A 24,667-nucleotide genomic window follows, 5' to 3' on the forward strand; every position below is an offset into this window, starting at 1 on the left:
AATAAACTTGCCTTTTTTTTCTTTTTTTTTTTTGGCAAATGAGCAAAATAAATTTGTTCAATATTTGCACGGGAAAAAAAAATTATAACAGACAACTACACCTGGTTATTGAGTAAGGTAGTCCAATTAGACAGTCTTCAATGGACATGACTCCTATTGCATTAGTTCAACATAAGATTAAAATGTTTGATCAATTTAATAGAAAAGGAAAATAAATAATGCAAAAACAAAATTACATGAATATTTTCATATTCATATCAGTAATATCACTTGTTGATAGATAAATATGGCTGGTAGTAATTGTATATGGGATTACAGGTTGGAATAATGTGACAACAATTATCAACATCACTCCAAACAAAAGCTTAACTGTGACTCCTAAGTTAATTTGGTCATATCTAATTGAGAAATACTATTTAAAACATTACACAGAACAGGGAGCCAACTTGCCAGGGGAGTTGGAGGTGTAAGGGCCATAGCTAGCATATCTTCTGGAGCAACTCTTCATGCTCAGGGGTAATATCTATACCACTTCCCTCCATCCTTTGACGCATATTTGGGGCTGTTTGACCTGCAGCTGCATAAGTTTGAAGCAACCAAAAGTAGGTACTCGAGTCGAGAGGCTGGACTTTCTCTAACTTTTGGCAAAATTCTTCAGCACTATCAACATTTTTCTCTTCTTTGAAATGATTGAAGAAAGGATCAAGCTTTTCTACTACTGGCTTCCATTTGGCAGCCATTGCAGCTTCCATATGTTTCAATGCGGAATCAAATTGATGTTTTTCCAAGAAGTAGTTCATGAAAAGGACATGGGCAAACTTTATTTGCCGATCAGCCTTAACTTTTATATCTCTCAGCAGCTGTTCAGCCTCTTCAAGCATGTCATGCCTCAGGTAAGAACCTATAACGACAGCTGGTAGCCTATCATCATAAGCTAAGCAACCCATCTCCCACTCCTCTAATAATTTTTTGAGACCTTCAATATCATCTAGCGCTGACAAGGCTCGAAGCATTGTAAGGTAGCTTGCATTATGACAAACTTCAAAATTTGACACCAGTTTCTCCCATGCCTTATAAACAGAACTTAAATTACCAGTTTTGGCATACATGGAAATCAGGTAATGGTATGCTTTGCGGTCAGCACTCCTTGGATTATCAAAAAGTTCCTCCATTTGTTTCAAGGCAGTATTAGCTTCTTCAGACTGATGAGCGTCGATGTACACTGCAGCAAGGTTGCTGTATATTTTCCAATCATCCCTTACAGAGTCCTGCTCTTGAACTTCATGCATAACTTGTTCAAGACCCTCAAGATCAACTGCATGTCGATAGCTCTGAATCCAGATGTAGTAAGTGAGGTTGGTTAGTGGGATGTTTCTTTGCTTCATCTCTTTTACAAGCAATGGCACCTTCTCTGGTGTGCCTACTTTAGTGTACAGTTCCATGAGACTATTGAAGGCCATATCAGTAATAATATATTTCAATTCATCCATCTTTTTGAAAACAGCCAATGCTTTATCCGTCATCATTTTAGTACAGTAGCAATATAGAAGTGCTCCATATGTATAATGGTTCTTGGCATCAGGAGGAATGCTATCAAAGTATTTCTCAACATCATCAATGCTCTTAACGTGACACATTAAACTCAAACGCAATCTATAGTCTATAGCTGAATATTCAGATCTACCTTTATCCATCCATTCAAGTATCTGTAAAAATCAAAGATAGAAGTGCCAACAATTAGGAGTGCAGTAACTTAAAAGCATACTCAAGACCAGAAGGATAGCAAAATCAAAAGTAGCAATTTGATAGAAAAGAGAGAGAATTGATTGCAAATATCGTGCAGGAATTGAAGTTTCATATCCAGCAAACCTCAGTAGGCAAAGATACATTAACAGCAATTGAAACATATTGGCCTCAATTTTTATCCATATGTCAAAATCATAATCCATACATGAGCTATTCTCAGAAAGAGATGTCCGGAGGATATGAAGAGATAAAGAAGAGAAAAAGGCATGCTATAGAAAAGATAAGAGCAACTACTTTGACAAAGGGCACTTCTAATGCAGTACTCTGTAATAAAGATTACACTTTTACCAGTTGTCTCTAGAATAATGATAAGTACTCCGTTAAAAACTAGACTTGCAGATAGCAGTCTGAATAATAAGTTTTAAAACCCATCGTCAAAGACGAAATAGCTCCACATTTGTTTCACATTCATGGGAAATTAAACCAAATCATATACTCCCTACATTTAACTTGGTCGCCTTCTTTGATCTAATACAACAAAATGAAGCTTATCTCAAGCAGATGCAACACTGTTAGCCTAAATAAATTGCTAAACAAGTTCTGCAATATACAACACTTAACCAGCGACGTTAAGTTAGCATGGCAATCAAGCTCATTCCAGTACATGTGTTTTAAGAGCTAGCATGAATACAAATTTGCAAAGTGGCCAGCAACATGAAGGTCAAATTTTGTAACATGTGGAATATAGAATACATTACATAAAGGTCAAATTTTGTAACATGTAGAACATAGAGTACATTTGCCAGGGTAACACACTACTTTGTTCCCCAATTTCCATTGTATAATCAAGCAACCAACTAAACATATATAGAGCAGCATTGAATCAGTTTCCTTTTCAATTAGGATAACAAATATCAGGGATGTCTTGTTACTCCTGTCAGTTCATGTATATGGTTTCTCGACTACTCGTCCTACATGGTTTGTCATTCAGAATGTAATAATTGCTTCATCAAGCAATGCAAATAAGATTATTATGATCCCATCTGTTTCGTTTCATTCAATTCCTATGTTCAAATTACAAAACCTAAGCTAACAACAACAATATTCCCTAAAAACCGCCCTTACCTTACCTTACCCTTCATAAATTCTCAATCCTTAATCAAGAAAGAAACCATCTATTTCATTTAAGCATCAACCATGAAAAATAAAGTCACATAGGAAAGAACCCTAATTTCTCAAATACCCATTTCAAGAAACATATAAATAAATGAAGCAAAGCAAATAAAATCAACCTCAAGGCATTGGCTGTAGTGGCCATATTTGCGGAGAGTATGTATGCAAGCAAGAAGATCAGCGCTAGTGAACTGCTCGCCATTTCGAATAATATGATGTAGAACATCTGAAACGGTTTGGCTTGTGTTCAACGCCGCCCATAATTTCTTCTGTAAAACTGGTTTGGAGATATAATGGCGGTTTTCCGACGGTTTTGATACCGAAATAGGTGATGTTGTGGCGGAGAGTCGCCGGAGAAGTTGAGAGTTGCCGGAGATGAGGCGGGTGATTGTGGTAGTGACCTTTAATTTGTGTTTCAGTGATTGTAGAATCATTTCGTGGTGGTGGTGGTGGTGGTGGTGAGTGGTGATGGTTTGGTACCTTTTTTTTTTTTTTTTTTTTTTTTTTTTTTTTGAGGGATGATGGTTTGGTACTTTGGTAGTTTGGTGAGGGTTTAACCGTGCAGGGTTTATGAAGGAGTATTATGTCTTAAAAAAAAAAAACATTTAATTAATGGCATTTCGTTAAGCAAATCGGGATTTTAATTACAAAAATGTCAGTAGATAAATAATAACTTGGTTTTAAAAAAAATAAATAAATGATAACTTGAAGCTTCATTTTCTATTACTCCCTATGGTATTATAGTCTTTACAAATTAGAATTAATTACTTACCTCGAATATATACGAGTTCTTGTTAATAAAACTAAGGGTTTGTTCACTTCAGCTTAATTTCACTTCAATTCAGCTCCAATCAGTGTTGTTCAGTTTAGCTCCTAATTTTCTTCTCTCATAAAATATTCATTTTAGCTCCAATCAATTCAATTCAATTTAGCTTAGTTCATTAAAGGTGAATAGGCCCTAAAATCTTGCTAAAGTGCACCATGGGACGTTAGTGGAACAAACATCAATAGAGACAAGTGAAGTAATTCTTAAGTTTATTAATCTTATTCATGTCATAATGGTGACATGTCAATCATTTTGACTCTATCTTTTTGTTTAGTCATATTAACATTAACATCTATACATAAGATAGATTCAAGAAAAAATAGTTAGTATAAAGATTAATACTCCTAGCAATTTTATTCAATAAGTTTAAATTGGTTCAAATAAGTTAAATCAGATGAATATAATGCACCCTAAATGGCTAAATCTCAGCTACTCATAACTTTATAAGGTTAACTTACGTCCAACCGATATCTGAATTGACACCTCTCTAATCTCCGCTGGTGTGATTTTAGAGGGAACAAAAAGAACAACCTAGAGCTACTAGGGTTTACTTAGAATTTATCAACAGAATCAGCTCAACCCAACATTAGTGAAGCCCGTTTAGTCATCTGTGCTCAATCTACCAGAAAAGCCCACTTACCAATTGAACTGAAAGTTGAACAAGAACCAGTTATAGCCTATAATGGAGTTCCTCGTTTCAGAACTTCACTCACTGATTTGACATTTCTGCCGCCCATCAATCCACCCACCTGACCTCCCAATCTCTGTCGCGGCGCAACCTTCTTCATCTTCTTATACCAATTTCCCCACTTTTCTCTATCCTCCTACATTGCTGGGGTTCGTTTACTTCCCAGATTAAAGCTTGGTTTAAGGTAATTTTCACTTAAAAATTGCAAATTTCTTCTATGTTTGGCTTTAGACTTCTTAAAGATTGTTTCTTTTAGTCTGTGTAAGTATTGGGCAGTTGGGATTTTTAATGGTTTGTGATTGACTGGAGCATATTATTGGGTTTTTTTGGGGTTTCTAATTAGTAATTATATCAGAAATAAGATTGATGTATACCCAGTTGAAGATTTTATTTATTTATTTTATATATATATATATATATATATATATATATATATATATATATATATATATATATATATATGGATTTGAGGGAAAAAAAATATTGATTGTTAGTGTTTAATCTGGATGAATTTGGGCTTGTTCTGTTGATTTTGCATAATTTATACTTCGTATTATTTTTTGAGGCCTTTTTTGTGATTTTGATCTTTTGAGTTTAGCTTTCTTATTGTGGATTGTGTGCTTTTAGCATTTTTCTAGCTAGATAAGCTATTTAATAGTAATATGGCATTAATTTTTGTAAATTGGGTGATGTTTATATAAGTAATGTATCACATTGTTGAGCCTAAGTACTACTTTAGCTAAGATATTGTTGTTATGATGCTTTTTATTTTGTGAAGATTTGATGGGTGAAATTATTGAACAGGGTTGAATTGTGGATAGCTTGAGTGTTGAAATTGTAAGGAAAGAGAAAAGCTGAAGTTAAAGGGAGAGAAACAACTTTTGCTGAACTGTGTCGAGGCTTGGATCGACATGGTTTTTACCCCAGTGGGTAGTGTTATTGTGTTCCACATAGAGTTGAATGCATGATATGATTTGCAGTTTTGGCAAACACCGATCTGTCTATAGAGCTCTTATATCAAGATTTGTCAAAGCAGGGCTTATAAATCAAGCGATTGAAACTTTTGACGAGATGATTACTTCAAACTGTCGAGTATTTAGTATAGATTACAATCGATTTATCGGGGTTCTAATTAAACAATCCCGTCTTGACTTAGCTGAGCATTATTACCACACAATGATCCCACAAGGGTTTTCATTGATTTCTTTTACATATTCGAGATTTATATGTGCTTTGTGTGAGGTGAAAAATTATCAGCTCATTGAGTATCTGTTGGAGGATATGGAAAAGCTTGGATCGGTACCGGACATATGGGCATACAATATATATTTACATTTGTTGTGCCAGGAAAATAAAATAGACTCGGCGTTAAGCTTATTACAGGATATGATGCAGAAGGGCAGACAACCTGATGCTGTAACTTTTACCATACTTATTAGTGGATTGTGTAAAGTAGGGCAATTTGACAATGCTGTTGAGATTTGGCATACTATGATAAAGATTGGATTGAATCCAGATGACAAAGCTTGTAGAGCTTTGGTTCTAGGTTTATGTGGTGGTGGTAAAGTTGATTTAGCTTACGAGCTTATTGTAGATATTATGAAAAGTGGAGCACCTACAAGTATACTGGTTTATAATGCCCTTATCAGTGGGTTTTGTAAGGTTGGCCAAATTAATAAAGCACTCACTATCAAATCATACATGAAGAGGAATGGATGTGAGCCAGATCGGGTCACATATAATATACTGTTGGGTTACTGTTGTGATCAGCTTATGCTGACGGAGGCTGAGAAACTGATGGAAAAGATGGAAAAGAATGGGCTTGAACCTGATATATACAGCTACAACCAATTTCTGAAGGGTCTTTGTAAAGCTAAGCGCATGGACAAGGCGTATTTGTTGCTTGATGTCATGGAAGTGAAAGGATTATGTGATGTTGTCTCTTATAATACTATTATCGAGGGACTATGCAGTGGCCAGCACACGAAAAGGGCTTACAAGCTATTTGAGGAAATGTTCCGGAAAGGTATCACCCCTGATACTATGACATTTACCATCCTCATAAAAACTTTTCTTAGGGAAGGAAGTTCCAACATTGCCAAGAGTCTTCTTGATCAAATGACAGGAATGGGCATTTTTCCCGATTGTGTTTTGTATACAATAATTATTAATCATCTTTGTAAGACGGGCAAAATTGATGCGGGTCAAAGTGTTTTCAATGACATGGTTGAGAATGGGACAACTCCAGATGTAGTTTCATACAATGCTCTTATAACTGGGCTGTGTAAAGTTTCTAGAATGAACGAGGCTATGAGTTTGTATCACAATATGCAAAAGGCAGGACCCTGTCCTGATGAGGTCACTTTTAAATTGTTAATTACAGGGCTGATGCGAAAAAACAAGATTTCAGTGGCTTGTAGCTTGTGGGATCAGATGATGGAGAAGGGATTTACTCTGGATAGATCAATCTCTGAAAAACTAATTACTGCACTCCATTCAAAAGACAGTTCATAGTTGAGCAGGGCATCATTTGATCCTGTTGGTGAGGCGCTAACTAGTCGCGTCCTCAATTAATGGCTATGGATTCCATGAGTTCCGGGCCAGGTACACTTCAAAATCTGCTTACAATTACTTTGGCACAGAGAGATGTTGCGGTTACTTGTATCTTGTTTGATTCAGCATCAGCAACTTGCAACCTTAGTATGAGATGTTTGCACGGGCTTTTGATTTTTCAGAGAAGGTACATCAATCAAACTTAGACAGCTATGGTTAGACTCTTATCTCATGTAAAATTGTTATCAAAACCAAATAGATGGCCTTGGTTGATGTTTATTTGGGTGCTTTTGATTGACAAGATTGCTTCTATTGATATTTTAGGTTTCCTTGGTTTTTGCACTGAGGTTCAAGACAAGTTTAGTAGCAAAGGGAACTGTGCTTGAAGAGAGGGACAACCTACATCATTGCTGCCAGTAGCTATGGTAGGGTGTTGTTTTTCCCTTTGCTTTTAAGCTTGTAAATTGGGAAATATACATATACTCTTACTCAATTAAAAACTTTGACTTCCTATATAATCAATGGTGTTGCTGGTTTGGAGATCAGTTTTATATGGGGAAATCAGTTGGTTATACCGTTATCTTTGCAAATTATGATTTGATTAAATTGTCTTTTGCCATTTGAAGGCGTTTGATTATCACATCACTTTTTTTTGAGCCAGGTTGTTCACAATTGTTACTTTCCAGCCAAGCGTACTGTCAAATTTAATTGAGGAAAACTGTTAGTATAATATTATGCTGCTAATATTTGTCTCTTCCCCTCTGACAATTATAAGTTTTGTATCCTTTGTTGGATCCATAAAAGTGCCAATAAGTAGTTCAACAATTTAAGTTGCTTTTTATTTTCTGTGGACTGCAATACATCATTAACATGTATAAGGTTAATGATGTATTGTTATGTAAATGTGATGCATTTATTAACAAGTTATGACTATTACACGGTAATGTGGGGGCTAATTCGGGCAATGGTTTCGCAATTGCTTCTTGTTATGAGTTTAATAAGTCCATTCCTCTTGATTGTCAAAAAAGCCTGAGTTCTTCCACAGTGTCCCATTCCCCCCTCAACCCCTCATCTGGACATTCATAAGATCTTAACCTGTCTTTTCTTCTTTCTGGTAATGGATTTCTGAAGAGGTTAGCACCTCAAATGTTTTTCTTGCACATAGCTGTATTATTTTGCGGTCATCATCTTACATGAGTTGCCACTCTCCTCTGATTTGGCTAAGTTAATTCTTCTGTCAATTTTGCTGAATTATAGAATTTGCCAAATAGTAGGAAGAGGTCTCACTGTTGCAGCAAATGCTAGATTTAATTAACAATTAGTTTTCAAACTGAATAAGATTAATTATATTTAAAATTCAATCATATTCTTTAGCAGGGTTTTGTTCAATATCTATCTTTCTTTTTCATTCTTTTTTTGAGGCACAGTTTAAGAAATTTGAGGATCTTTTATTCTTTCTTTTTTTACCCTCAATTATGCTAAGAAATTAATAGAGTTCTCTGTACAACTTCTGACTCTGAAGTTGATGAATTATTTGTCCTTGATGATAACCGTAACTGGAATTCATTTGTGAAACATTTCATTCAATGAGATAGGGTCGTGTTAAAAAAATGACTTGTAAAGTTATAATCTATGGATTCCGCTGCTGCAAATTGAGGGAGAAACTTGTCTGGTCTTGCGGTGCATTCACTCCTGTTACAAGAATGAGATGAAGCCTTTTCTTGACTGGAGATCCTGTATACATAGCTGAGTACGACCTATTAAACCTTTTTTATTTGGGCTGTGTATGAATGGTTTGCTAATTTGCTGACTATCTAAGCAGCCAAGGGACATGTGGTGTGTTAGGAGGAAAGTGAAGGAGTCTTCTTTGAAGTGAACTGAATCTGGAGTACTTCTTAAAGGTTAGTGAGGTAACTGCGGCTAGAGTATTAGTGTCCAGTGTCTTCTTGTGTTTTGGCTGCAGGTAGGTCTGGCCATCTGCCAAAGTTATAGGTTGTATTCGGATGATTAGATTCTATTTGGATAGTCAGTTGAGCAATGTATATTGTGAATGTCAGCTCTTTATCTATTTTAGGTTGTCTGTTCCATAATAAGGTTTGGCTTTGATCTGTGGCAGCTAGATGAAGTCAAGTGTATGTTACTACTAGTTAATTTGTCACTTTGCTGAGCAACTATAAATTGTTGCATCTTTTTGCTATAAAAAACATTGAGCACTACAAGCAGATTAATTTTAGTAACTGTCAGCTTTTGTTGGATGCTGGACCTTATTTCTTCTAATGTGGCGACTATCAGTTAGTATGTTATACTTGATTTTCCTTAAATTCTTATCCTCTTTGGATATAGTCTAATGTTGTGGTATTGCTTGTGCATACTAGAGAAAATCATCAAAAGTGGCATAGTTGATTGTGTCACTCTGGATCTACATAAGCCACACTGTATGAATGTGTTCTACTGTGAAAGTCGTGATAGAATATTGGATATGATCAATTAATCATTGTGCTAATACGACCATTTAACCCCTATAACTTTATTTGTATCAGAAGGCTGGATTTGGAATGGACCCTGACGAAGTGTATTTGGAGGTGGTTGATGACCAGGAGGTACTGGCTGCCAATATGATCTACAAACCATCTAGCACCAATTTGTCCAGCGGTTCATTTAACTCAAAAAAACGCAGAAGGATTCTGGAGGATAGCCAAATGCAGACCTACAGTCACAGACCCACACTCACAAACACACTGTAGTGGCGGAAAGCTGTAGAATGGGTACAGGCCTACAAACAAACAAACACACACACACACACAATGTTGTTGGAGTTTCGGTAGACATTAAGAGGTGCTTATGGCACTTCTTCCTTCTCAAGTCAATTTCATGATCCACAATTCCACACTAGCCGGCTGGAGCCTGGAGGTGCCCCTTGTGCAACTTAAGTTCTGTTTTTATCTCTCAGTTCTAAAGCAAATCTTGCCGTGAAAACTGGCATTGTCGGTAACTGTACAGTTCTGTGTCTTGTAGAGTTGTTATGGTATTTGAAATTGGTACAGAGTATGTAAGAAATAGTGAAGAGTCGGAATAACATAGACCACATTATTCTGGTTAATAAATTTTTTAGAAAATTAGTTCTTAGATTAAGCTACGATTAAGTGAAATGGTATCCAAAATTCTTGTAGTGTCTTTGCTAAAAATCTCTCTGGTTTTGTAGTGAAGTTCTCGTCTTTGTACATGACTACATATTACTCCGTACGAAGCAGGATATTGGTATTTTTTTCCCTCATGTGTCATGTCTCGCTCTTTCTCTGAAATGTGAAAGCTATGCTGAGACTGATCATTGGTTCAGTTGTATATTGATCTCTGTGTTATCCCACTTTAGTGTTATTACTGTTATAAATTTATAACTAATCAGACTTTATTTTTATTCGCTTGAGACCTTTGAGCTGTATGAATCTTCGACCTTAGGCACAGTAGTTTTGATGTCATGTACGGAGTATTTGTACCTAGCAAAATAACAGTAATTTTGCACGGGTATGCAATAAGTCGTGCTGGCTTGCTGCAGTCTCTAGACAGCAGAAACCACTGGTAGTTCACGCAGCTGTTGCAGTAGCCAGACGCATAGCAAGGCCTATCAGTATTGTTTGTAGACTTTGTAGTATTTAGAATTTATCAATTAATTTGGCTGTTTGAGGAAGCAAATACAGTCAATTTTGGTCATAAATTCTAAATTCTACAAAGTTGCAAACGAGCTTTGAATTTGACCTTCATTTTATATACTCGTATTAACTTTCCATTAATTAATTTTTGTTCACTTTTGATTAAAGATTGTTATTTCACACTTAATTACGCTTACATTATTGATTAATGAAGGACTTGATAGAAAAATACGAAGTATTTATAACCTTTAGGTCTGTAAAAAGGTATAAAGAAAAGGAGTAAAACTAATGGTAACCCGCTAAAAGCAGTTAAAAATTCGTTATCTTGTACAGTAGTGAAGAGTATATATAAGGCCAGCAAAGCAAAGCCAGTCCTTTTATTATTTTCTTTGATTCTTTTTAATTGAAAATTTTAAGGTGGAATTTCTGGGAAAAATGCAGAGCAATTTCTATCTTCTTCAATATCAACATCCTCCATACTTAATTTCTCACTCCGTAAATCAATACCTTCACATCAAATCGTTCTCGAAAACCCGAAATTTTCGTCTTTTCTGCTCTTCGTCATCCTCATCCAAATTGGTAAATCTTGAATTTCAGCTTCCCCAAATCACACAATATATCAGTATAGTTCATTGACTTTTTTTGTTATTTTTTGGCAGGTTGAAGATGATAAATTGAGGGCTAGATCAGAATACAATCCCAATTTGCTAGATGGTTTCTTTTTAGATTCATTTAGGAAGAAATTAGTGGAGGTAAAAGTGATTTTTTTCGTCTCTAATAGTCCAACTTGTTTGGACAGTCAATGTTCGCAAAAACAAATCAAAACAGGAAAAACTTTTAGAAACGGGGATTGTATTTTATTTTTTTTTTCCTTTTTTTTTTGCTGAAAATTGTTGATGTGTGATGAAATAATAGGAGGTTGGATGGGATTCAGAGAAAGAAGGCTATGATGGGATGATGGAACTTGTAAATGGGCTCATGCTTGGCAGAACTACTCAGCAAACTAATCAAGCAGCGGTATGTGTTCACTGCCTTTTACTTTCTCCATTATTTTATCAACTCTATATTGTACTCGGGTGTACCAAAATCAAGTACTCGTAACATATATGCTAATTTGTGATATGATTACATGATAGTTATGAGACACATTGTGTGACAGTGTACTCACTAGATTGTACGAGTCGCATATGAACTAGATTGTCAATTTCACACGTCAAAAATAAAAACGCCGTCTGTGGGGATCGAACCCACGACCACGTGGTTAAAAGCCACGCGCTCTACCACTGAGCTAAGAAGGCATGCACTGCGCATCCGGGGAATCGAATCCCGGTCAGTACCGTGGGAGGGTACTATGATACCACTACACTAGATGCGCTTTGTTGCTTGCATTAAGTAGCTTAATCTTGATTGTATTAGGTCGTAGGTTTATGCTTTGTAACAGTAAGATTTGGGGTTAATGCTATATGAACTTCTCAATGTTCTAATGCCTTATAATTCATATTTTGACATTAACTCTTTATTTCTCTCCTTTCTGTTTTACTTTAAATAGTACTCCGAACTTTATTTGCTTTGTAACAATGGTCACACTTTGCATTTTAGGCTAAAAACACAAATTAATCACAAACTCTTCTATTTGATTCTATACACAAAGAAAAAAATATATAGCACGTGGAATTAATGTTATTGAATTCGTCTCCTATTTATTGTCAAGATGTCAACTTTTGATAAATTTCACAAACACACAATACAATTATCTACGTTTTAAATTTTACATTGTTGTACAAGTAGTAATTTTAATAAAATGTGATGTTGATTCAAAAAATTACAATAAACGCCGTCTGTGGGGATCGAACCCACGACCACGTGGTTAAAAGCCACGCGCTCTACCACTGAGCTAAGAAGGCTTGGTGCTAATTTTAAATTGTCTATTTTATATTTTTAATTTAAATTTTTGTGAGGTGCCAAATTCCTTTAATGGGTCTTCCTCTAAAAGACTCTCATTCTCCCTATGAGGCTGAGTCCTTTGGGCTGTAATCTGTGACCAAAATAAAAAATAAATGAAAAAGTTCAAAACTATATTTTATGCGTTTTGAATTTTGCTACGCGTATTTACATAATGCACAATTTGTTTCAATTAATTAAGGATTTATAAACAAGCATAGGTTTAATCCTCTAATAAAAGGAGAACTAAATATATATGGTAAGGTAAATTTTAAACTTACAAGTTGATCATATCCTAAGATAACCCTACCAACTCGTATCGAGCTCTACTAAAGTAATAAAATTGTACGTATTCTGTGTTATGTATGCCTTTTCACGTTCTTTATTTCTTTCCTTGATGATGATGGCAGGTTCGAATACTCAAGTCTCTATTCCCTCCATACCTGCTGGAACTTTATCGAATGCTTATAACCCCGATTGGAGGGGGAAGGATCGCAGCTATGATGGTTGGTACGTGATATTCCCTAACTCGTGTAACCATTCAAAATACTAAGTTAACACTACTAGTGCTACACTACTACGCACCTTTGTTCATTTCTACCTATATTTAGTCTATACTACTATGTTTTCTCAAGAATTTCTTTGTTCTTAAAGCCAGGGTAACAATTCTCACTTGTCAATGGCTCATGGGACCATGCACGATTAACACTATTGAGCTTCGAGATGGATCTTCATGCCAAAGCGGGGTTGGCTAATACTACATATTGGATAATAACTTGTCTATATTGTCATCGATTGTTGAAGGTGTTGTATGATTTGATTTCCCATATTTGTAGGTTTTGGTAGAGAGATGCAAGTACTTGGAAGAAAGCAAATGTGTGGGAATTTGTGTTAATACTTGTAAAATTCCAACTCAGGTTAGTAATTAAAAAAGATTAAGACAACTAAATGTATACATTGATTGAATGATTGATGTATACTTTGTTCATCTAATAAACAACTCTTGTATGCCTTAGACCTTCTTCAAGGACCATATGGGAATTCCACTTCTTATGGAACCTAATTTTACAGATTATAGTTGTCAGGTAAACATGTACATATCTTACTTATATATGCGTGTGTCACCATTTAATTTTGATGTTGCTTTATTTTTTAATGAGTCTATGCATATGTGACAGTTTAAGTTTGGGGTTACCCCTCCTCTACCGGAAAATGATAGTGCCTTGCAAGAGCCATGTTTGGATGGTTGCCCATATGCTGCTCCTGTTCAAGGAGGTTCGAAAGGTATTAACAGGATGTCAAAATCCACACAATGCCCTAGATCATAAGATTACAGTCCTACTTAATAGTTGTTGAATAGGTAGTTAAATTATTTAGAGGAGTCTTTAGTATAGTTAATGTAGTGTGATTATGTATGTTGTTGATGTTTGAAAATTTCTTTAATGCCACATAATTGTGTTCTTCTATACGATTACTAGTATAATCATATATCGAATTGTTAAGGAATAATATACGGATTAAGATTTATTTGCTTTTACATTAGAATATTCTAGAGCTTTTATGTTCCTTGCATACCAAGTTCAAACAAAGACTTGTAAAAGTATCAATTTCACAATTTTTACATCCATTATGTAATACCAATGTAACAATTTTAATTTTTGGGCGATTATACATATGTAATTTCTTCTTTTTATCCTTTATAATAAGAATAATATCTGTTTTTTAAATATTAAATCAGATTGAGCATAAATACTTCAATTCCTTGCATCCCAAGTTTTAAAACCCACAAAAATTTCAATTATGCACAATGCTAGTCAAGCTGACCAACTATATTCAAATAAAATTAAAAAGTCATCTAAAAATAGTTATATAAAATGAATGAATAAAAAAAAAAAAAAAAAAAAACACGACATGAGTAGGGTTTTATGTGTTTGAGGCTCGCCGCCTCCTTGTCCAATTAATTTTAATTAATATACATTCCGTACCACTTAAAAAAAATATAAAATATAAATAAAAAAAAAAAAAAAAAAAACGAAAACAAATCACAAATTTCGGTAAACACTCCTATATAACTAGGAAAGCTATTCCTTCTTCACATAACATACAATTTGCAGCAATTAAATTTCTTCTTAAACTCGAAAAATGGAAACCTAAGTTTCTCCTCCATAATGAAATAGCAGAGCTTTCAATTTTCTTTCAATCACCATGATTTAGCATTCAATTTTCTCTCTCCAATAATCGGAAAAACAATTCTTAATTGTTGGAATTCATTCTGCAATGAAGATTTTAGCCGGAAACACTTTGTATGATTTCACGGTCGTGCAAACCGACACGGAGGCGTCGTACGCCGGCGAAGAGGATGTATTCCAAATTGAATTCCGATACCGGAACTGTCAATCACGATCACAATCTTCAAGATCAATTCGAATCCCTCGCATTCAAACTTCATCGATGATGATGATGATTGATACGTTGCAGGAATTCGAGGTTCCAGAAACAACTCGATCAGATATGGCGGCGCACTTCGATTTCTTCGTCGATAGATTATCGCGAAGAAGTTGTAATCCGAGAGGTTCGATTTGTGTGAAGGTGAGTTTGGATGCGAAGGAGTTTTCGCCGGAGAGAGCGGAGGCGATACAGAGGAGGATCGAGTCCGGGAGGAGAGAGAATGAAAGAGGTGTTCGGAGAGTTGCGGCAGCTGCGGTGGCGGAGATGGAGGCGGTGCCGCCATTAGAGGCGGTGGTTGAGGGTTTGGAGAGGTTGAGAGTGGTGAAGGTGGAAGACGAGGGAGAATGTTCGATATGTTTGGAAAAATTAGGTGTCGGGACGGAGGTGATAATGTTACCTTGTTTGCATGTTTATCATACGGATTGTATCATACGGTGGCTTGAAAGGACTCATTTTTGCCCGTTCTGCCGATTTAAGCTACCTTGTTGATTGTTGACTGATTCTCTGATTTCTTAGTATTTTTCAGAAGAAGAAAAAAAAAAAAAAAAAAAAACATGATTATTATTTTGGATGATTGTTTTTAGGCATGATTTTTGGTTAAGAATAAGTCAAGGAGTATTATTGATTTCTATATACTTCCAAGTTTGATATATGAGTGATGAACTGAACATAAGTAGAGTATTTGCTTTTTGTTACAAAGAAATATTGAAAATGTAAAAAAAATTCCTATTGTACATAATTTTCTCAAGCGTAAACTGTAAAGCATGGTGATATTTTTTATTGTTTAGGGTTAATGCAAACTTGCAATTAATACTTGATATTACACGAAAGAGATGACAATTATATTACCTGATGAAATTTGTTTTGGGGTTAATGCATGATTTAATTCATCATATTCTGTGTTTTTATTGTTTGTAATTATACTGAAAATGCTCATAAACACAAGAGTCAATGTAAGAGGGTCTCACCAAAACCTGCTCATAAAACAATGTATGTGCAGTATTTCGATCAAAATTAAACATTTTGTATAGGAATATTTGTGCTACTGACCAATAATAGCTAGCATAAGATGCCATAACCTGCACACAAAAAGGTTGAAGCCCACTATTATTTCGAAAAAAAAGAAAAAGAAAAAGAAACCTTGATCACTACAAATATACAATTCGTTAACAGCAACATCCTGAAACATGAAACTCTGGCAGAAACATTTTATAGACAAACAGAGTAGAAGTCAAAATTTTGAATTTGGGAAGGCTTGCAACTGGTTTACAATTCCTTAACAGCAGCATCCTGAAACATGAAACTTGGGAGCAGAAAATTTTTACAGAAAAACGGAGTAGAAGTCAAAATTTCTCATAGTAATATAGTAGGAATAAATAGTGTTACATGTAGCATTTTTTTATACGAAAAGCTACGGAATACAAGGATAGTCATAGACAACTTCAATTTTGCTATCTATCCCAGCCTGAGGGCCTTCGCCTTTCCCTTTGCCTTTCTCTCGAGCTGAAATAACATAAAATGAAAAAAAAAAATTAGGGTTCTATAAGCAGATACAAATCACTACTTTCCAAAATCACTGTCACTTTTTACTAATCTATCAAGAAGAAATTAACAAATTCAATTAATGGCAAGAGTAATGAATTGTTACTGTCATAACACTCAGATCACTACTTTAAATTTTGGATTATTTCTTTAATTAGGGACAGGGTAACCAACCATGAAAGTAATGCACAAAGGAGTGGAGAGAGTAGCTCACCTTTCATTGCTCTTCTGATCAGAATTCTGACCACCGATGCTGCCTCCTGATGCTGGCGTGAAATTTGTTGTAGGGGTTGCCTGAGGTCTGTTGGTGTCCCCACCAATGGTACCACCCGAAACAAAACCAGTCATAGCTGGGCGCTTGTTGGCATACACGTTTGAATTGTTAGTCGCCTGATTCTGAGAGTCAGGTGAAGCAGCCACAAAGCTGCTCTTGAACTGTGCCATCATACCAGTCCTAAGTGAACTAACTGCAGCAGTCCGACTTGGAGTTTGAGAGGGAGCATTGTTGGATTCTGTATTATACCCAATGCCTAAACCAAAATCCACTCCACGAACACCTCGACCACCACCTCCTCCTCCTCCACCTCCTCGTCCACCTCCTCGTCCTTTTCCCTTCTTTCCACCTACATGAAACACCATTTAGTGATAGTAAATATATGGTTCAATATTCAGCATGAGTTTATGAAAGGATTACTAGCAAATTGCAAAGAATTCGTAGAAATTATTCCAGGAATAACAGGGAAAAGTAGCAAGGCAAGCATAAAGCTAGAAATCAGCAAGTAATTTAAAAGACCGCAAATTTGCAATTGTCATACCTCCTTTCCTTGCATCACGTTTAGACCTGAATCTTCCATCCTAAGGATACAGAGTAATTGATAAGATAAATGTTGAAAAACATACAGATAGCATTACAAGCAACAGTTCCAAATACTACATGGCAAAAAAAATAGGGACAACATAAGTAACAAAAGAATTCACTCTTCCATGCAGAAAGCATAACTGGCTAACTGCAAACATTCTTTTCCTCGGCTATATCAATAATAACACATGATTCTGTAGCGTTATATATAATCAAGGGCTAAGGAAGTGGATCCTATGAAGCTTACATCTACTACATTATCTTGATGCACCTATCTATAGTGAGAAATCAGCTCAGTAACCAAGAGCTGCATAATTGTGGCGGTAATACAATGCTACCAGTAGAAACTCTCTAGGTATAAATAGCTTGAATAGCCCAAAAGCAACAGCAAAAACAAAAAAAAACACTTAGCCTGATAAGTAATAACACAGACGATTCAGGGATTGTAGTTTGCAACTTTGCAGTAGCAAGAGAGCACAACTGAAATAAACTCCAAAGTGGGTACAGCTTATTTAAATCCTAGAATGCTTTAATTCAAAGCATCTATGCCTAATAAAAATGCAACATACAGCACAATCCTACAACAAACTGATCAGTAAGACCAGTATTAAAGATAACCCCAGTCAATTAATGGCTAAGTCACCCACAAGATACAACCCTTGATATTTTTTATAACACGGTAATACAATATTGCTTCTCAAGCACTTTCAAAAAAATACATATCTCAAGCTACAACTGCTCCACAATTAAAGAATACAAAGGAAGAATTCGAAAAACAGATAAGTAACAAGAAAACAGAACGCAATTACCTTCATGGCAAGATCCATCAGTTCCACAGACACATTCTGGCCAGCAGCGATCAAACTGTTGACCATTTCCCCAGCGAACCTGGCCTCTTTCTGTGTGATAAGAGTGTATGCAACTCCGTCTTTATCACCAGCACGACCTGTTCTACCAATGCGATGCACATGCATATCCATATCTTTTGCAATGTCAAAGTTGACAACTGACTTGATCGACTTAATGTCAAGACCTCGAGCAGCAACATCTGTAGCAATAAGAACATGGTATATCCCAGCCTTAAATTTCTGCAAAATCTCCATCCGAGAAGCCTGATCTTTATCACCGTGAAGAGAAGCAACTTTGAACCCTTTCTGTGCAAGCTGGGACTCAAGTTCATCTACAGAGGCCTTTTTGGAAGCAAAAACCAAAACATCACCTTCATCAATCATTCCTTGCAGCTTTTCTAAGAGCCAAGGTAACTTTTCTGCATCTGAAGGAAGCACTTGAACAAACTGAGTAATATCTTCATTTGCCATGCCTACTTCCCCCACTGAAACACGTACAGGATCAGAAAGAATTTCTCTTGCCAACTTTTCCACTTTTCGGGGCATTGTTGCTGAAAAGAGTAAAGTCTGACGGTCTGGCCTGATCTGACCAACTATAGATCTTATCTGTGGCTCAAAACCAAGGTCAAACATTCGATCCGCCTCATCAAGCACCAAATATGTTGCTCTCTTCAATGTTAATGCCTTCATTTTCAGCAAATCAATCAGTCTCCCAGGAGTGGCAACAACAATCTCCGCTCCTGCCTTGAGTTCTTTAAACTGATCAAGCTTGGACATCCCACCATAGACTGCAGAAACACGTAACCCATAAGGTTTTGCAAATTTTCTAGTTTCCAGATATATCTGATGAGCTAATTCTCTGGTGGGTGCACATATCACTCCGATTGGTCCTTCTCCTTTGCCCAGCTCAGGCTGATCCATTATATGCACAATCATAGGAAGCACAAATGCAGCAGTTTTTCCAGAACCAGTCTTTGCTATACCAATTATATCACTTCCTGACAGCACAATTGGTAAAGCTTGGCATTGTATGTTGGTAGGCTTTTCATAACCTTGTTTGGTGATTGCACTCATCAGTGGTGGAGGGAAGCCACAATCGTCAAAAGTTTTAACTGGCCTTGGAACATCAAAACCAGAAACACGAATTTTCAAGGCATTCCGGTATTCTGTGACATCCTGCTCGCTCATGCCTAGTTAAAAGAAGCAATAAGTATATCAATGCAAGCTATATACAAAGTACATAATACAACAGTTAGCTCCTAAAAACAACAAACAGCAATTAAATGTTAGCTCATATTAATATAGAAAATTATCACAGTGCAGCACTACAGCATGCCGAACAATAAACTGTCACATAATAGCAAATTAGCAACAGATGCTGGCATTAATTCCTCAATAATCAAACAAGGCTTCTCCAAAAACCTTACCAAACCTTGCCAAAAAATTGTTCTCAGGGAAATCTAAATTGTCAGTATTCAAAATGCTGTTCAAATGGACAGGGAAAATGCCTAAGCCAGGAATATAAAACAGAAAAAACGAAACAGCCTCTCCAAAAACGAGTCTCGGTCATGAAGAGCTCAAGTCATGACTGATTTCCAAACCCATCTAAAATTCTTCAAATGCCTCATTCTTTGACCATTATTCGCAATCAATCAATCAATCAAAGCCTTAATCCCAAAAGTGGGGTCGGCTAACATGAACCAAATTTGATTATTCCGTGTAGTCATCAACATAAATCTTTCTCCTCCATCCCTTACGATCCAAAACTTCATCCTCACGTAAATCCATGCACTTCATATCCTTCCTCACTCCTTCCAACCAAGTCATCTTTGGTCTCCCTCTTCCTCGTTTAATCCCTCCATGGTCCCACTCTTCCACTCTTCGCACCGGTGCACCCTCGGGTCTCCGTCTTACATGTCCAAACCAACGCAGACGATTTTCCCTTAATTTATCTACAATGCCCGCCACACCTACTTTCTTGCGAATAACCTCATTTCTGATTCTATCTCTTAAAGTGTTTCCACACATCCACCTTAACATGCGCATTTCCGTAACCTCCATCTTTTTAATATGCTCTTTCTTAGAAGCCCAACATTCTGTACCATAGAGCAACACTGGTCTTATGGCAGTCCTGTAGAATTTTCCCTTCAACTTTAAGGGAATGCTGCGGTCGCATAGCACTCCCGTGGCCGCTCTCCATTTAAGCCACCCTGACTTAATCCTGTGGGTCACGTCTTGATCAATGTCACCATTCTTCTGGATGATCGACCCTAGGTACTTAAAACATTCACTCATGGTCAAATCCTTTCCATCCAAACTCACCACTTCATTGCTTGTCCCCCTCTGAGTGCCAAAACGACATACCAAATATTCAGTCTTACTCCGACTTAGCTTAAACCCTCTAGATTCCAACCTTTGCCTCCATTGCTCCAACTTGACATTAACCCCATCCTTAGTCTCATCCACCAAAACGATATCATCTGCGAACAGCATACACCATGGACCCTCATCTTGAATTGGTCTAGTTAATTCGTCTAGAACCGTTGCAAAAAGAAAAGGGCTTAATGCAGACCCTTGATGCAATCCGATTGTAATAGGGAAATCTTTTGTCAACCCTCCGCATGTCCTCACATTTGTTGACACATCCCGATACATATCCTTAACTAGGTCTACATACCTTCGTGGGATACCTTTCTTCAACATTGCCCACCAAAGTATCTCTCTTGGCACCTTGTCATATGCCTTCTCTAAATCAATAAAGACCATATGAAGATCTTTCTTCTTTACCCTATAAAACTCCATCATTTGTCTTATCAAATGGATTGCCTCCATAGTAGATCTCCCAGGCATAAAACCAAATTGGTTATCTGAAATGCTTGTGCATGCCCTCAACCTTTGTTCAATCACCCTTTCCCACAACTTCATAGTATGGCTCATAAGCTTAATTCCTCGATAGTTAGAACAATCTTGAGCGTCTCCTTTGTTTTTATAAACCGGGACCAAGGTGCTCTTCCTCCAATCTTGTGGGATCCTTGTAGCCGTCCATATCTTGTTGAAAAGGTTTGTTAACCAATCAATACCAATCTTACCCAAACACCTCCACACCTCTATCGGTACCCCATCAGGGCCAACCGCCTTCTTAGGTTTCATCTTCCTCAGTGCAATCTCCACCTCTACTCTCCTAATCCTTCGCACATACTCCATGTTGATTTCTTCATCACTCATAGAGGTATCTCCTATCACAACTCCATTACTTCCATTAAATAATTCATCGAAGTACCCCTTCCACCTGTCCTTGATGCCCTCCTCTTGCACTAGGACCATTTGGTTCTTATCTTTGACACACTTCACCATGCCAATATCCTTCCTTGCCTCTTGTCTTCTCTTTGCCATCTTATAAATGATCCTTTCTCCCTCCTTGGAATCAAGCTTTTCATAAACCTCCTGATATGCCTTTTCTTTTGCTTGGCGAACAGCTGCCTTTGCCTTACTCTTAGCCTCCTTATACGCTGCAAAGGTTTCATCACTCCTACATTTTCCTAAGGCTTGATAGCATTCCCTTTTTTGCTTAATTACTGCTTTCACCTCTTCAGTCCACCACGAAGTATCTCTCTGTACCGAAGTTCTTCCCCTTACTTCCCCTAAGACCTCTTTGGCCACTCTTAGGAAACAGTTCTTCATTCGTAACCAGGTCATGTCCGGATCCACCTCTCCATCCCAATCCGCTTCTTCAATTACCTTTTCTGTAAAAACCTTAGCTTTTGCATCCCTTAGGGTCCACCATCTTATCCTTGGTTCTTCTTGTCTAACTTTTTTCTTCGCCTTCTCTTTCAGACGAATAGTCATTACCAATAGCCGGTGTTGGGTGACCACACTCTCCCCTGGGATAACCTTACAGTTTATGCAACTTTGGCTATCTATGCTCCTTGTGAGCAGGAAGTCTATTTGAGTTGCATTTGCTCCATTCCGAAAAGTTATCAAGTGTGAATCCCTCTTCTTAAACCAAGTATTAGCCAAAATTAAATCATATGATTGGGCAAAATCCATAATAGCTTCACCACCGGCGTCCCTCTGCCCATACCCAAAGCCTCCATGGACACTCTCATAGCCATCTCGGCTCGCCCCAACGTGCCCATTTAGATCCCCTCCAATATATAACTTCTCTGAGTGGTGGACACCCTGCACCACCTCGTCTAGGTCCTCCCAAAATTGTCGTTTCTCTTCTGCATCTAAACCCACTTGGGGAGCATAAGCACTGATAACATTCACAATCTCCTTGCCACATAGCAACTTCAGCCTTATCAACCTATCGTTCTTCCGATAGACCTCGATCACCTCTTTTGCCAACCTCTCATCGAGAACCACACCAACTCCGTTCCTAGCTCCACCATTCCTTGTTCTGTGGCTCGTTTCTTGCCCAACATACCATACCTTATACCCCAAAACCAAGCCTCGAGCTCCTTCTCCTGTCCATCTTGTCTCTTGGAGGCACATGATGTTCACGCGTCGTCTTTTCATTACTTCTACCAATTCTGCTGATTTTCCCGTAAGAGACCCCACATTCCAAGAACCAATCCGCAAACTAAATTCTTTTCTCCCACGCTCCCTCCTGATCCCAACTCCAAGTCCTTGATTATTTGACACCACAATTGGGCAATATGGCGCGTCGCTTCTGGGCGACGACCTAGCAACCCTTACATACTTATCACTGCACCCGGGTCTGGGAAGTGCAGCGCGTCGCTCAGTAGGGAACGCCCCAATGGCACGCCCTTGCTCATTTGACACCACACTCGGGCAATGTGGCGCGTCGCTTCTGGGCGACGACCTAGCAACCCTGTTTCGAAGTCCCTTATTAAATAGTTGGCACTAAAAACATTTTCATCCGTCCCTCAAAAAAATTGGCATATTATTAAACCCAATTGGTAAAGAATTCTAATGCTAATTCATCAAAATTAAAAGTAGCAATCCTTGACCAGAAAAATGGAGCAATTCAGCTGAATGCCACTTTGCAAAGAACAGTATAAACAATGTAAGAATCCAATCAACTAATACTAAATAATATATTCTTATCATCAACCTAATTCACACTCAAACACAACTAATTTCTTATCAGTAAAAACTTCTAACTCTAATTCACACTCAAACACAACAAATTTCATCAACCTAATTTGCACAATCATATATAACACCAAGCTTAAAATTCCACTGACAAGAATGTTAACTAAAAACTAATAAATTTACCAGAAATGGAAGGCTTCTCCTCATAAAAATCCTTATTAAACGCCTCATAATCAATCTCACTGTGATCCAATGCAGTGATAGGTTCAATCTTCCTCTTATCAAGCACAATCGGATTATCATCAGAATCATACTCAACCATTCCAGCATCAACCGCTTTCGCAGCAGCGTAAACCTCCTCATCGGAATCGTACCCGGCTCGAAGCGCATCCGACGCCAATGTTAACCCTACATCTTTCTTTGCCCTCAAAAAACTCTCCATTGGATCATCCTCATCGTCATCATCATCTCTATACTTATCAAGCTTCTCTTTCGGCTTCGGAGGGGGCGCTTCACTCACTTCCTTATGAATTCCCTCCATAAAAGCATCCAAAGGATCAATTTCTTCGTCGCCGGCGAGATTTCCGGCGTCGGAAACGTTATTGCTATCGTCTTCGAAGTCGATGTTGTCGACATCGGTATCTTCGTGGTGGTCATGAGGTCGCGAAGAAGAAGGAGGAGTGTAAAGGCGTTGAGGTTGTTGTTGAGATCGTTCGAAGTTGTAAGTTTGTTGGCGATTGATTCCGAAGCCTTCGAAGCCGAATTTGCGCTTCGACATGGTAAGGATTTGGAGGTCGAGCTCAATTCAATGGCGAATTTTGGGGAGAAGATAAAAAGCCCCAAATTGTTATCAGTAAAACCCTAAAATTGGGAAGAACGAAAGAGGTAGAGGGGGAGGAAGAAAGAGTGACACGATGGCGGGCAGGTTGCGATTTTGTTTAAACGGGTTGGATTTGGTGGGTCGTGGCTTCTCGGTATAGCCCGTATAGGTGGTCGTTCGGTTCGATACGAGGCGGATCATTTTCAAGTACGGTAGAATCGACTTACTATTTATCTTCAATTGATTTAGTATGGAAGGCGTTTTTGTTTACATGTATGTCAATTTGATTTCGGTTTGTAATGGCTTCAAGTAACCTTGTTTTCTTCACCTTATTATTATTATATTGATATATATTTACTAAAATTAAGTTATTCTTGCTAAACTTACTTTTCATGAAGAAATCGTAGAAACCGCAACCCTGAAACTCGTAACCCTAAAGTGCATAATCATCATCATCGTAGGTGTTGGATGGCAATATTTGCGAATTTGTCCTCATTGGACTTCTCCTCATTCTTCTT

General features: G+C 37.3%; 4 protein-coding genes and 3 non-coding genes across 12 annotated transcripts; 2 read left to right on the forward strand and 5 right to left on the reverse strand.

The window, feature by feature from the left end:
• Positions 1-286: 286 nt before the first annotated feature.
• Positions 287-3,390, reverse strand: LOC145568126 (pentatricopeptide repeat-containing protein At1g02370, mitochondrial-like). Its single transcript, XM_081627555.1, has 2 exons — positions 3,039-3,390; positions 287-1,706 (listed from the first exon to the last, which is right to left on the reverse strand). The coding sequence occupies exons 1-2, from the start codon at positions 3,351-3,353 to the stop codon at positions 480-482; spliced, it is 1,542 nt and encodes a 513-aa protein (XP_081483681.1). The 5' UTR covers positions 3,354-3,390; the 3' UTR covers positions 287-479.
• Positions 3,391-4,473: 1,083 nt separating this feature from the next.
• Positions 4,474-10,401, forward strand: LOC145568127 (uncharacterized). Of its 6 annotated transcripts, XM_081627557.1 has the most exons (5): positions 4,474-4,617; positions 5,238-7,201; positions 7,311-8,736; positions 8,809-8,887; positions 9,527-10,401. In XM_081627557.1, exon 2 carries the CDS (start codon positions 5,394-5,396, stop codon positions 6,945-6,947), a length of 1,554 nt encoding a protein of 517 aa, XP_081483683.1. In that variant the 5' UTR covers positions 4,474-4,617; positions 5,238-5,393; the 3' UTR covers positions 6,948-7,201; positions 7,311-8,736; positions 8,809-8,887; positions 9,527-10,401. The 6 variants fall into 6 exon arrangements, with proteins under 6 accessions (XP_081483683.1, XP_081483682.1, XP_081483684.1 ...); XM_081627556.1 differs by having other exon boundaries at positions 7,311-8,887; XM_081627558.1 differs by lacking the exon at positions 8,809-8,887 and having other exon boundaries at positions 7,311-7,411.
• A 633-nt stretch (positions 10,402-11,034) lies between these two features.
• LOC145567076 (beta-carotene isomerase D27, chloroplastic-like) lies at positions 11,035-14,170 on the forward strand. The gene is made up of 8 exons (XM_081626306.1): positions 11,035-11,212; positions 11,293-11,385; positions 11,549-11,650; positions 12,985-13,084; positions 13,229-13,320; positions 13,411-13,491; positions 13,591-13,659; positions 13,753-14,170. The coding sequence occupies exons 1-8, from the start codon at positions 11,069-11,071 to the stop codon at positions 13,900-13,902; spliced, it is 831 nt and encodes a 276-aa protein (XP_081482432.1). The 5' UTR covers positions 11,035-11,068; the 3' UTR covers positions 13,903-14,170.
• Positions 11,860-11,931, reverse strand: TRNAK-UUU (transfer RNA lysine (anticodon UUU)). The gene has a single exon. It is a non-coding gene; the product is annotated as a tRNA-Lys (tRNA).
• On the reverse strand, positions 11,938-12,008 carry TRNAG-CCC (transfer RNA glycine (anticodon CCC)). Its single transcript has one exon. It is a non-coding gene; the product is annotated as a tRNA-Gly (tRNA).
• On the reverse strand, positions 12,466-12,537 carry TRNAK-UUU (transfer RNA lysine (anticodon UUU)). Its single transcript has one exon. It is a non-coding gene; the product is annotated as a tRNA-Lys (tRNA).
• Positions 14,171-16,186: 2,016 nt separating the features above from the next.
• On the reverse strand, positions 16,187-24,241 carry LOC145567075 (DEAD-box ATP-dependent RNA helicase 24-like). Its single transcript, XM_081626305.1, has 5 exons — positions 23,513-24,241; positions 18,233-19,461; positions 17,380-17,419; positions 16,779-17,187; positions 16,187-16,525 (listed from the first exon to the last, which is right to left on the reverse strand). The coding sequence occupies exons 1-5, from the start codon at positions 24,105-24,107 to the stop codon at positions 16,474-16,476; spliced, it is 2,325 nt and encodes a 774-aa protein (XP_081482431.1). The 5' UTR covers positions 24,108-24,241; the 3' UTR covers positions 16,187-16,473.
• Positions 24,242-24,667: the final 426 nt, after the last annotated feature.

This window comes from Chenopodium album, chromosome 11 (assembly GCF_948465745.1).
Source record: "Chenopodium album chromosome 11, dcCheAlbu1.1, whole genome shotgun sequence".
NCBI classification, from domain to species: Eukaryota; Viridiplantae; Streptophyta; class Magnoliopsida; order Caryophyllales; family Amaranthaceae; genus Chenopodium; species Chenopodium album.